Source organism: Orcinus orca, chromosome 6 (assembly GCF_937001465.1).
Source record: "Orcinus orca chromosome 6, mOrcOrc1.1, whole genome shotgun sequence".
Lineage (NCBI taxonomy): Eukaryota > Metazoa > Chordata > Mammalia > Artiodactyla > Delphinidae > Orcinus > Orcinus orca.
Genome location: NC_064564.1, coordinates 75,851,270 through 75,865,407, shown reverse-complemented (window position 1 = coordinate 75,865,407; position 14,138 = coordinate 75,851,270). Strand labels below are relative to the sequence as shown.

Below are 14,138 nucleotides of genomic sequence, written 5' to 3'. Positions count from 1 at the left end.
AGGAGCGGTGTAATAGTCAAGAGGGAACTAGAGAAGGCAGCTAAGGGTTTGCATGTTACAGAAAGGTTCTCAACTCCTGCACAGTTGAGGGTTGATTTTATTCATGCACATGGGGGTTGCTGTTAGGTAGAGGGGCTATTAGCATGAATTGTAGAAGAATTCTATCTTTATGAGACCTTAGAGATTATTTAGTGGGTTCGTCTCATCTTGTGGGTGAGGAACCTGAGATGCAGTGGTTTTAAGATATTTACCCAAGACTGACTGACTTAGTGGCATATCTGGGGCTAGAACTTGGCAATCTTGGCTCTTTTTTGTTGAACAGGTCCCTTTACTATATATTTTCATCTGCAAAGATTGAGATACATTCATTAACAGGAGAAGACCTTTTATAATCATAAATAATGTCCTTATTTGTCTTAAAAAAAAATCAGTCACGTGCCAAGATGCACCGGAGGCTTTGACGTTGTGAAGGCTTTCTTCACTGTCCATTGTACTTGCTCACTGGGTGCATTGTAATTGCCTCACTTGTTTTATGACAAATCCTTGAGGATTCATTTCTCGTTAAAAAGCAAACGTCTTAGTTTCTAAAGCTAGGTGAACAGAAGGATCTCATTTCGTATTCTTTCAAAATGAGGAATGGTTTTCTTTACATGAGGAATTGACACTGAGTTTCTTTCTATTATAGCATGTGAATAGTAAATTAATGCAGTAATGTTCTTTCATGCATGTTTCCTCTAAGATACTTGGAATTTTTCAGTTTTTTTTTAATCCCCTGAATGTGTACAATTCGCCATTACCCTACTTAAAAGTTTTCTCTCTTATTAGTAAAAAAAAAAAAGAATTTTTTTTAACTCTGTGATTTTTGATGTTAATGATGAATGTTTCACTTAATTCATTAGCTGAAGAGCAAATCTTGTGGGTACTTTTGAAAGCATTTCTTTGCTAGTCCCCAAAATGTATGGCTTTCTGTTTTTCAACTGTTACAGATTACCATTTTTGATGCTGATTCTGAAGAGTCACAGGACCTTGATTTAGCAATCCTAACAGCTCTGCTAAAGGGTGAGTGTCTAAATAAGGTTACAATTGTTCCTCCTTCCCTCTTTTCACATTTTGAGGCACTGTGTGCTTTTTATGTTGATATTATAAACAGAATATGTGATTCCTTTCTTTTACCCTAGGCACAAATTTATCAGCATCAGAACAATTAAATCTGGCAATGGCTTGGGACAGGATGGACATTGCCAAGAAACATATCCTAATTTATGGACAACATTGGAAGGTATAATGAAGATGAAGTTATTTGGAAGACCTGTGTCGTGTGTTGGTTTGTTAGGGAGGGACAAAAGAGAGAATTGGAGGAGAGATAGGTTGCTTTGGGGACGGGTGTGGGGGTAGGGTAGCATCTCTGATGCTGGGTACACACCATCGCTAAGACATTTCTCTCATCTACTTTGCCTCCCTGAAAACATTTTTTCCTCTTGCTCTGCAGCCTAATTGAAGCTGACAAAGGAAGTCGGGGGAAAGACAGATGGGAGGATTTTTAATTTACTTTTTGAATGGGCAGATTTTTATATTGTTATTCAAAACTTAAAGTTTATCTTATTTTTTTGCATTAAAGTGTAATGCATGCTCACAATAGGAATGAGTGAAAACAGAGAAAAGCAGGAAGAAGAAATATTACTCATAGTGCTAATGCTAATCACCGTTAACATTTCATTTTAAAACAATTACAGTTGTGACCAGACCATAGGTCTATTAGTTTGGGGTTGAACTAATTTGTGCACATTGTTTAAAACATCAAATGGTACTAAAAAGCTACCAAAAAGACAGTAGTTCCCTGCCGTGCTAATCACTAGAGCCAAGCACTTTTGACATTTTTGGACTGTTCTGACATTTATAAATCTCCATATTTCTAAATAATAAGTCATATTGCTGTTTTCTGATTAATTTTAGAGAGCTCTTAACATTTCTGTCTGTGCTCTCCCTGCTGCAATCTGGACTGGTTGCCTGCTATTCCTGGTGCTGAGCTGTCATCCTTCATCATCTTGGAGATTTCCTCCTTTGTTAGAACGCCTGTTTTCTGTATCCCCTGTTTTCCTCTTTCTTGGTTTACTCCTTTATTTGATGATGTGTATCTTGCAGTAACTTCCTGAGAAAGAGAGTATGGGAGATAAAAATTTTGAGGCCTTATATGTTTGGATATATTTTAATTCAAGGTGGAACTAATTTTCCTAGAGAATTTTGAATGCTTAGCTTGGAGCACCCAGCAGTACTGTTGAGAAGTAAAAATCGTTCTCTTTTCTGATCCTTTGTTTATGACCATTTCTTTCTTCTCTGGGAGTTTAAAAAAATCTTCTCTTGTTCCAGTGTTCTGAGATTTCACAATGATGTGCGTCGTTATGAGTCTTTATATCCATTACACTGGGCACTTGCTTTCAACTTGGCAATCATGTGTTTCCTTTCTGGGGAGTTTCCTCCCCTGTTTTCTCTGCTCTCATTCAGGAATTTTATCATTTAAATGTTAGACCTGTGGACTGCTCCTCTAATCTTATCTTTTCCTCTTATCTTCTATATCTTTTCTTTGGTAGATTTCCTCAAGTTTAATTTTTCACGCCTTGTATGTAGCTTTTTGTTTCTGGTAGCATATTATTAATTCCTGAGGGCAAATTTGTTGTCTTTTTATTTTTTTAATTTTTATTTATTTATTTTCTTTTTGTGGACATATGTTTTTATTTCTCTACAAGTGAATTGCTGGGTCATAGGGAAGGTGTACATGTACTTTTTTTGTTTTTAATAGATCTTTATTGGAGTATAATTGCTTCTCAATACTGGTTAGTTTCTGTTGCACAACAAAGCGAACCAGCCATAGGCATATACATGCCCCCATATCCCCTCCCTCTTGAGCCTCCCTCCCACCCTCCCTATCCCACCCCTGTAGGTTATTGCAGAGCACCGAGCCTATCTCCCTGTGCTACGCTGCTGCTTCCCACCAGCCAACTATTTTACATTCGGTAGTGTATATATGTCGATGCTACTCTCACTTCACCCCCGCTTCGCCCTCCCACCCCGTGTCCTCAAGTCCATTTTCTATGTCTACCTCTTTATTCCTGCTCTGCAACTAGGTTCATCAGTACCATCGTTTGTTTTTAAATTCCATATATATGCGTTAGCATAAGGTATTTGTTTTTCTCTTTCTGACTTACTTCACTCTGTATGACAGACCCTAGGTCTTAGCATCCTGAATATAATATCTTCTTTTGTTTTTTTTTGAAGCTATTAATGATAGTTCTTTTGAAGTTTTCTTCTTCCTGTATTGTCTGATTCCTCCTGGTTGACGTTTTTTGGTCTGTTTGTCCTGGACTCTTTGTTTAAATGTGGAGGAAAGAAAGCTCATTAGAAATTCTGAGGCTGTAGATTTGGGCTCCACAGTAGGGTGATCTGGCTGCCCCCATTTGTTGGGGAACCTGAAGTGTTAGCATATTCATATATTTTCTCTTGTATTCATCACAATATCAGAAAGACATCCTCCAATCTCCTGCTTACAAGGTAAAGCCTTGTTCCTATTGTTACGGAAATCAATAGGGGAAGATGAGTGGGAAGGTCCCAGTGTTAGCAATTTATGCTGCCAGAATTCTGTGGCATAGATTTTGTTTGGTTCTTGACTTTTTTTCCAATTTCTAGGGACTTCCATTTTTTGGCTTTCTGGGAACTGCTAAGTCAATTACCATTTGACCATCTGCTTTTCAACTTCTAAAATGTTTCACTCTTGACCTCCTTGTTCTTGTGGATTCATTTCTTTAAAAAAAAACACAAAAAGACAAAAAACCCCTTTACTATAATTTTAGTGGGGTTTTAGGTAGGAGTAAAAGTAAATGAGTGTGTTTAATTTGCCATTATACCCAGAAGTCGGATGTAGTTTAAATGGGAACATGCCAAGTTACCAAAAAACAAAAAAGAAAAAGGTAAAGAAGCAGAAGGAAAAGAAGGAAAGGAAAAAAACCTTGGATTTTTATTAGAATTGCATTAAATTCAAACATTAATTTGGGAAGCATTGAGATCTTTACCACAGTCAATTTTCTCATCCAAGAAAACATTTATTCAAGAGGTCTTTTATGCCTTCAGTTTACCTTTTGTTATTTCTTCACTTAGGTCCTGAACGTTTCTTAGTAAGAATGTATTTTATGATTATTTTGTCTGTATAGTTTTGAGTTCAAATACATGTAATTCTTTAGTTATTTCTACTTTCTTAATTTCTCTGTATCTCTTATTTATTTCTGCCCTCTGAAGCCTGGCTCGCTAGAACAAGCAATGTTAGATGCTTTGGTGATGGATCGAGTGGATTTCGTGAAGCTCTTAATAGAATACGGCATGAACCTCCATCGCTTTCTTACCATCTCCCGACTGGAAGAGCTCTATAATACAGTAAGTACTGGAACATTTCATTAGTCACCTCCTTAAGATTTATTTATTAATTAGCTTAACACTTAGCTTAAACTATATCTTGAATGTTCAAGTCTCCTTCAATGTTCATGTACAAAGATAGCTTATAGAGAGACAGACTTTTCAAGCAAAGAAGAAACTTTCTTACCAAATCCATTGTATCCTATAGTCATTTCTGTGTTTCCCATTTTAATTAATTATACAGAATAGAAGCATAAACTAATTTAAGAAAATAGGATAGTAAGACCATAATTAAAGCCAAAGATGTGAATAAGAACAAATTGCTTTTATTGAGTAATGAGAAGCATTTCAACCTAAGGACACTTAAAATTTTGTTCCTGCAATTTTCCTATGTAAACCTTTTATTGAAATGAGACTGGCTTACTCCTTGTAAAGACACCAGTTGCTTAAGCCAAGCACCTTCTTGCGATGTCCTTCCTTGCCTTTGAATCTTACCCTTTCTTTAAAGCCCTGTTCAAGTCCTATCTTCTTGATTATTCCAATTCACATATTATAGTGCCCTTATAATACAGATTATTTACCACTCTTTTGAACATACCTATCTTCATATTGTTGGTTATTTTTAGTGTAAGTCCCACTCTCTTCTATTAGATTGTAAAAATTCTATGAAGAAAGTAATTTTATTCTTCATTGAATCCCTCAGTAGCTTGAATGAACGTAGTAAGTGTTCAATAAATATTTGTTGGTAGAATATAATTGTGTGATGAAATTTGTAATTGTGTGATTTATATATAATAAAGGATAGTTACAGATTAGTTAAAATTTATTTCTGCCTCTTGCCACACAAAGTTAATTAAGGCCTTACTTCCTAGATACATACATCTTGCATTGAAAAATATTTTAATCTAATCACATCTTCTCTTGGGAAATACCTTCCTTAGAATTAATTTGGCTTAAGCTTCATTACTAAAGATGTTGAAGAAAGTTTTCAGTATTCTGGATAATTTATGAATTCTGAAATAAAGGTTTTTTATTTCTCCCTAGCACATGGTAATTAAAAGGTAATTAAAATTCTTCCTTTTGTTCTTTATTACAGAAACAAGGACCAACCAATATGCTCTTGCATCATCTTGTCCAAGATGTAAAACAGGTAACCTAATTATGAAGGTGTACAAATTTCTTCTGGTATTGTCTTAGCTTTGTGGTGAAGTGTTACCAGATTTTGCTTTGTAAAATGTAGACTTGGATTTTCTAGCGAATCACCTACCTTCTTTACCTGTGACTCTGAACAATTTCATAACCAAACCACACTCATATTTTTTCTTGTAATTTGTGTTTTAAAAGATTTGACCCACCAAGTAAGTGGCATTAGCTAATAATTATTTTCCCTTATAAAACATGAATTGGAGACATAGAAACTTCCAAGCAGAATTTCAGCTTAACATGATACAACAATATTGCCAATGATGATAATAATACCTGCTGAAAATAGAGAAACTTCCTGGTTCTGTTATCTTTATTGAAGGACTGGTATGTGATTCCCTTGTTTTTGTTCTTGTTTTGTCTCTTAGTGATAACTCTGGGGCTCTCACTTCCTTGGTGAGTCTAAGCATTGTTCTAGGGAACCAGGATGGATCCCACTGGTCTATACCTTTGCTAATATTTTGCTCATGGTATTCTCATTGAACTTTGAGTTAAGTCAGACTTAAAATCATCTCTGATCCCCCATTAATTACCAGAACTTTCCAGCTTTAACAGACTTTTTTTTTGCCTTAATTCTGAAGTCTAATATCTTGATGGAGAGAGTGTGGGCTTTCTGATTATGTTGACTTGGTGGGAGTAAAAGGTGGAGGAAGACATTTAGTTGGCAGATTAACAGTAAGCAAAAGTGTCCATGGCGACGTAAATTTACTTTGCATTGATTTATGTTGGGTCAAAATGATGTTCCTTAGATTATCTCCTTAAACTCTGATTCTGTCATGGTAAACTGAAGAAAAGGGAGAGAAATAGTTAGATATGTGTTTAACTAGCAGCAAAATGAGAGCATGATTTGTGTTCCTTGGAAAAAGTGAATTATGAATGTGAAAGAGAGAAATTAAATTATTTGCATTTATTTATATCTGTAACCGTATTTGTTGTTCAAAGCTTTGGGAACATTGTTCACAATCTGTTCATTTCAAATCTGTTCATTTCAAAGATCTTGTTCAGCACTCTGTGCCTTTAAAAGTGTGCTATGAATGACAGTTCAGAAGTAACACTTATGAAGAGGCACTGTGGTGGCCTTTAAGGGGTCAGAGCAGTTTTCATTTGGCCCAAGGCCCATGTGCTTGGAAACCTGCTACTCAGGCCCCTAGCAGCCATGACGCTGGTCTTGGCACAGCCTCGTGTTTTGAAATCTCATTTTGCTCTGCCGCTTGATGTTCCTTATTTCTATTTGTTCTACTTCCTTTCCTATTCTTGTTTTGTGTATGATTTGGTCAACACGGTGCAAAGTGTTACAGCCATTTCAATAGAGAAGCTTAAGATTTAACTTAGTGTTACTTTTGGACCCTGCAGCATATCCTCCAGTGATTATACTTTTGTTGTAGTGGTTCTGTCATTTCCAGCTAAAAACAATCTTTTGTACTCTCTTTAAATGTATTTTATTCTAAAGTGTGTATATGCATGTGAGAGAAAAAGAGAGGAAATGAGCTCTTAAAAGCAGACATTCCATGTCTATGAAACTAAAAACATCTTAAGGCTAAGTATTTTTTCCCATTTGAACAACCAGGTTGTATCAGTAGCTGCCATATTAAGTGATCAGTTGTTTTTGTTCTTGTTTTAGTTATTAGTGATAACTCAGGGGCTCTTCCTTCATTTGTGAGTCTTAAGCATTGTTCTAGGGCTGAAGAGTGTGAGTCTCCCTCTTTGCAGTTTATTTGGTTATGTTCTAGTGACGTGGCAAAAGGGATAGAAAAAGAGAACTGACAGTTACGTGTTACATGTTTTTGTTTCAGCATGCCGTTCTCTCAGGCTACAGAATAACGCTGATTGACATTGGACTGGTGATAGAATACCTTATTGGTAGAGCATATCGCAGCAGCTATACCAGAAAAAATTTCAGAGCCCTCTACAGCAACCTCTACAGAAAACATAAGGTAGCATAATTGAAAAATATCCTAGTAAAATTAAGGATTCCTAGGAGTTATACTTTTAGAAAAATGGCTCGGGAAGTTTAGATGGGAAGAGCTTCCAAAATGGACATGCTGTTTATCAACATTTATTGAATGTCTGCTGCATGTAAATTACTGTGCTAAGTGCTGGCATGCTGGCCTGGGATGGACATAAAGATCAGGAGTTTAGAAACCTTTAAAGGAAACAGATTTATGAATAGCCACAATACAAAACAGGATATAATATGTGCCGTATTGACACAGAAGTATGTGGTGAGAAGTATTAGAGGGAGAGATGACCGGTTCTTTCCTTATCTTTCTTTATCTTTTGAAAATACAGAAGTGGAAAGCTCAATAGGATTATATCTATAACTCATAATAGTACATAGCCTGGAGATGACAAACTTGGAACAAGTCTCTAGGGGTTATATTGGAAGATGCATGCAGAATGTACCATGTGAAAATACGTATTATATGTATTTTATTTTCTATCATATTTTTGAAAGTCTAGGAATGTAAAATTAGAGTTGCTGGTTAGTTGATTAGCAGAGAAAACATTGCTTGTTTCTTAAAATTGCCAGTACAGATCAGTAAACTGAAGAGCCTAGTTCTTATTAGGGGATAATGAAAGTGTTAGAAAAGGTAGTTTGGGGCATTTTTGGCTGAGAGAAGAGCGGGAACAGTTAAAGGGCACAGTGCTGTGAACACCAGGGCATGGTTTTGCAGTGACAAGGAGACCTTTGTCACTGGACAAGTGCCAGAAGGTTGTGAGGGATGACACTGGAAAGATACTTTGGGATAAGATCACATGAAGAGTCTAGAATATCAAGCTACTTTTGACCTTTATTTTTAAAGAATGATGTGAAGTGAAAACACAGCTTGGCTTTAAGGGATGAGAAAACAAAACAGAAAGAAACGCAACTCTCAAAGAGAAAATGTTCTTTATTGGCGTTTCACAGGCATAGGGATACACTTGAGGTATCAATGCCTTCAAGTAAGCAAAATACGCCTTGCTCTGAGGTTACCAGTGGCAGGTATAGGACTGACTGTGACCTTGGTGCAGCCCAGTGGGGAGCATGCTAGGCAGGTTCCTCTAATGCCCTTTCTGGAAATGGGTAGGAAATTGCCCATTTCTCTAATTATTTTCTAGTGAAGGAGTACAGAGTTTATTGTGTTTCCTAGTAAATTAGATCGTAGCAGTTAACGAATACATGGTTTGGAGTCGGAGAGATCTGGGACTGAATCTTAGTTTTGTTCATTAGTAGCTGTGTAATCTTGAGTGAGAAACTTAACCTCTCTGTGTCAGTTTCCTTATCTTTAAAATGGGAATAATAATATAATACCCCTTTCATAAATTTATCAAAAGGATTAAATAAAATAATACCTAGAATAGCCAGGAAAACCCATATTCCTGGTACATAGAGGGTATAGAGTAACTTAATACTAATAGTCATTATGATTATTACTAGTGATACTATTAATTCTATATCACAGTAATAATAATGATAATAATTTGAGTAGTTTCTTTAAAAAGTTGGACCCCGTTACTTCTATATCTAATTTATATCTGTAAAACACAAACTAAAAATAAATAAAATAAAGTACAAATAAAATAAATAAATAAATATTAATAAATAAGTAAAATAAAGTTCAAAGTTCCTGATACGGTTTGTGTTGGGAATTTTATGTCAGTCCCTTTAAGAATGCTCTCGTTTGTTTTTGTTTTTCATTGATGAAAGCTTCATGCTGACAAGCAATTAATTATGTTGTTATTGGGCCTAGCCACTGGAATTCCAGTAGTGATATAACACCTGGAGAAATTCTGTAACTTTCTAACTGAAGCTTAACCTTGGAGCTGTTTGTGAATGGGAACTTTTTCTTATCAGAACTGTGAATCTTTATTGCCTATTCTGAACTTGTTTCAGGTATAGAACATCGATTGATTCTAATGGAATTTCCACATAGAAAAGGAATGCAGATATATGACAGGGAGCAAAAGAACATGTTCTCTAAGATGTTAGGAAATAAGAGTGTGCTTAGTAAGAAGGGGATCATGAGAGGCTCTTGTTGGAGGAGTAATTAACTACTAATCTTGGATGAGAGACAGAACCATTGGATATTTGATAGGACACAGTATTATATTTGTTTTTATTGTTGTCTAGAAATCAAATGTTAATTGTTACCACTATAATCATCTTTTTCCCTTTTTGTTTTATTTTAAAAATAAAATAACATATTCCAGCAAGTGACCACTTTTGCTCAAAGCCTTCCTCAGCCCCCTCTTCACCGAAGATGCCGCTCAGGAAATAGAAATGAATCTGCAGAAAGCACACTGCACTACCAGTTCATTAGAACTGCCCAACCTTACAAAGTCAAGGTACCAGTTACTTATTTTAGATTTGAAAAGAAAATTGTCCTTAAAGACTGAGATCTTTTCTTCATTTAAAGTTTGAGAATGGGGCATACAAATAGAGGGATCATTTACAAGCACTATAAACAGATGGTGCAAGTCAGAAGCATAATACAGGTGTTCTCTAACAATGATGAGCAAACGCCCAGGACAAGCAACTAAATGATTTGCCGGGGCTGGCACCTCAGGCTGCCTTCCTTGTTCCTACCTCTACCATGTCCAGATGTTGACTCAGGAAGGCAGTCCATGGGATGGTACTAAAAAATAGAATTACTAGCCCAACAGTGCACCCTCCTCCTCCTTTCCCCAAGGCTAATTGGAGGTGACTGTTTCCTTCTCCTTTCTGTTCTCTGACACTGCCCTCTTGCATCTTCTTTTTTCCCTTTTGAAGCTTTCTGAAATATAATTTTGACCTAATGTTACAGTATGACAATGATAATGTATTTATGACTGTGTGTGTGCATGTGAGTGTGTGTGAGCAGTATTATGCCCCCCTCCCTTTACTACCTCAATCCCACTTTCCTCTGGGGGTGAATGCTTTTGTTAAGAGTTTCCATATAAATGGTTCCTATGTTGGCTGAAAGAGGTTTGCTTTTTATAGCTCTTAGAATGAAAAGATATTTCATAAAATTACCGTTGGTCATAAAACATGAACATAAATTCCCTTCATTTATAGAAATAGAGGAAGCTTGTTACTATTTTTGCTGTGATCTCCTTTAATTAAAAAGAATAAGCTGAGACAAAGTGAGAGAGTGGCATGGACTCATATATACTACCAAATGTAAAATAGATAGCTAGTGGGAAGCAGCCGCATAGCACAGGGAGATCAGCTCGATGCTTTGTGACCACCTAGAGGGGTGGGATAGGGAGGGTGGGAGGGAGACACAAGACGGAGGAGATATGGGGATGTATGTATATGTATAGCTGGTTCACTTTGTTATAAAGCAGAAACTAACACACCATTGTAAAGCAATTATACTCCAATAAAGATGTTAAAAAAAAAAAAAGAATGATTATTGAATCTTGTTATTTGCCAGGCATTAGTTTGGGCACTTGGTTGAATTTGAGATGCAGGTGTGTTGGAGAAGATATAATTATGACTGAGAAATGGTCCCACCCTCCCTCCCAAAGTAATAACCACAGCGCAGTACGATGAGCATCGAGAGAGAGATACATACAAAGTGATATAGAAGACTATGGGGGTTAGAGAATGGTTTTTGAGATGATCTATAAAAGGTGGTTTTACCAGGTAGAGAATAGTATTTCATTATTACCTATTACCATCACTAGGGGAATATAGTCAGAATAAAGGAAAGCAAAATTAAAATCAATCTATTTGTATGAATGTTGGCAACACTAGTTGCCATTTTTCTAAGAGGAAGATAATGAATCTATTTGTAAGGTAAGGTTAGAGTTCTTTTTTTTAATAGTTATCGTTTATCTCATATGTTATTTCAGCCCATTTCCTTGAGAAATTGAAAATTGTTGTATAGTTAGTGGCTCTATTCCAAAGGTATAGTGTTTTAAGTTGTGTTAAGTGAACTTAAGGTATCTCTGCCTAGGGACCCTGGAATTATTAGAAGCAACAAGAAATGGATTAAAAAAGGCCAAAATTTTGGTTTCTGATTTATAAAGTTCTATTATTATTTCCATCTCTTTTCGGTGATTTAAAAATATTTTTAGGATACCCGATGTGTTTTGTCAGGTAGAACATCACGCATTTGAGTATTTGGACACCCACTCCTATTTTGTATTCTAACAGGAAAAGTCTGTAGCCCTTCATAAATCAAGGAAGAAGTCAAAAGAAGAACAAAATATATCAGATGACCCTGACTCTACTGGCTTTATTTATCCTTATAATGACCTGCTGGTTTGGGCTGTGCTAATGAAAAGGCAGAAGATGGCCATGTTCTTCTGGCAGCACGGAGAGGAGGCCACAGTCAAGGCAGTAATTGCTTGTATACTGTACCGAGCAATGGCCCGGGAAGCCAAGGAGAGCAACATGGTTGATGATGCCTCAGAAGAGCTGAAAAATTACTCAAAGTAGGAGTTCTCCCTTTACCTGATATTAACATCGACAGTTCTTAGAATGGTTAGACACGCTTATCTCCCTCAGCTTAGAACTTGTAAGATGAGTGGACTTGTAAGATGTGAACTTGTATGAAGTGAACTTGTAAGATGAGTGTGGTTCATGGACTCTCCCATAAATAAGGGTCTTGAGGTATTTTAAGGACTAAAAGGAAGAGAGGTGGCCTTCAAGTCAGGAGACTTGGGTTCTAGACCTATTCCAGCTCTTTACTAATTGTCAAATCACTTGACCAGATTTCGGGACTTTAGTTTCTTAACTATAAAATGTTCAATGAATGATTTTGGAAGTCCTCCTAACTCTCAAACTCTTTGATACTAAGTTATATTAAAATTTGTTCTTGAAGTGCCACTCAGACAGGAAAACAAATAAATATATTATGTATTAAATTACCAGAGAGTGATGGTAGAAGATAGAAAAGTTAGAAATGTTTTGATTTTTTGATTTACTAAAGCATTGTAGTAGTAGGGAAAGAAAGAAAGCTAGAGTTAATAGAAACTAATTTATCATTTTGATTAAAAAAATTCCAGAGAATGACAGTGTCTACTTTTTAGAGAAAACGACCTCCAAGAAGATCATCTGGGGGTGTCTCCTGGTCTAGTTTCTTACTTAAGTCATCTGTGTATTTTGTAAAATCTTTAAATTTATTTATTTATATATTTATTGGCTGTGTTGGGTGTTTGTTGCTGCGTGCGGGCTTTCTCTAGTTGCCAGTGAGCGGGGGCTACTCTTCGTTGTGGTGTGTGGGCTCTAGGTGCACAGGCTTCAGTAGTTGTCATGCAGGCTCAGTAGTTGTGGTGCACGGGCTTAGTTGCTCTGCGGCACGTGGGATCTTCCTGATCCAGGGTTCACACCTGTTTGAGCCTGCATTGGCAGGCAGATTCTTAACCAATGCGCCACCAGGGAAGTCCCTAAAATCTTTAAAAAAAAAAAAAAAAAGGAGTGGCGAGGGGAGTTTCTACAGTTTTTCCTTAAATGCTAGTTCAGTTTTTGAACAATCTTTTCTGTCAAAAAATTCTTTATTAGGTACTATCAGGGAGCCCCACATCAAGCCATACACAGCTTGCTTTGTGGTGTGGATTCGCTTCTCCCCATGGATAGCTCAGGCACTCCTGGTGGAAACCCTCTAGTTCTGTTCTTTTAAGAAAGGCAGAACAATCCATTTCCTGAGCGGCAATCCCTTTTAAACAGCTTCTGCATTTTACTGTTCCCTCTTTTGTCTTGGTCTTTTCTGAGTCTCATATCTAATCTTTTTTAATGTTTCTGGGGCTCTCACCTGCATTTATTTTTGCCACTCACCACTGTGTCATTGCAGACAGTTTGGCCGGCTTGCCCTAGATGTGTTGGAGAAGGCATTCAAACAGAATGAAAGAATGGCCATGAAACTGTTGACCTATGAACTCAAGAACTGGAGCAATTCTACCTGTTTAAAACTGGCTGTTTCTGGAGGGTTGAGGCCCTTTGTTTCACATACTTGTACCCAAATGCTACTGACAGATATGTGGATGGGGCGTCTGAAAATGAGGAAAAACTCTTGGTTAAAGGTATATTTACTTGCTTTATAGAGTTTAACGTTAGTTTAGTCTATACTGTTGAGGTCTATACTCTTGAGTTCATTTTTCCCTTGCTCCAGAAGATTACCTTCAGGAAAACCAGTTAATGTCTTTGATTCTCACAGATGAGCTGAGATCTTCACAGTGGAACCTCTGACAATTACTTTATCTCCCACTACCACAGTTTCTTTTAAAAAATGGGCACAATTGTGCCAGCTCCGTCCATCACAAAGGCATACTCATGAGAGGCTGGTTAGAAGAAGTTAAAAGAATGTACAAACATAAACAAGATTTCATTATTAGTAAACACCATTGCCTCTGATAATTATAACAGAAGTAAATGAGACTTCTTAGTGAAAATTTTCTCAGCTTAAAAATACTAACTCATGATAAACTAAATAAAATTAGCAATTTCTGTTGTTGTGTTCACCTAATGTGATGTTTCAGGAAATAAATGGCTATTTTATAAAGCTGCCCTCAAACACATTTGTTCACACCACTAACTATCTCCAAATTTTTCTATTCCATTATGGTTT

The 14,138-nt window shown here is 36.5% G+C and overlaps 1 protein-coding gene across 1 annotated transcript in view; it reads left to right on the top strand.

Annotated features, from left to right (window-relative positions):
- The window catches only part of TRPM6 (transient receptor potential cation channel subfamily M member 6), a 193,416-nt gene that overhangs the window by 56,301 nt on the left and 122,977 nt on the right, over positions 1-14,138 (top strand). Inside the window, exons 10-17 of the mRNA XM_033440262.2 lie at positions 987-1,059; positions 1,179-1,279; positions 4,288-4,422; positions 5,498-5,551; positions 7,398-7,538; positions 9,796-9,930; positions 11,726-12,006; positions 13,365-13,593. Of these exons, the coding sequence (XP_033296153.2) occupies positions 987-1,059; positions 1,179-1,279; positions 4,288-4,422; positions 5,498-5,551; positions 7,398-7,538; positions 9,796-9,930; positions 11,726-12,006; positions 13,365-13,593 (1,149 nt within the window). The remainder of the gene's footprint in view (positions 1-986; positions 1,060-1,178; positions 1,280-4,287; positions 4,423-5,497; positions 5,552-7,397; positions 7,539-9,795; positions 9,931-11,725; positions 12,007-13,364; positions 13,594-14,138) is intronic.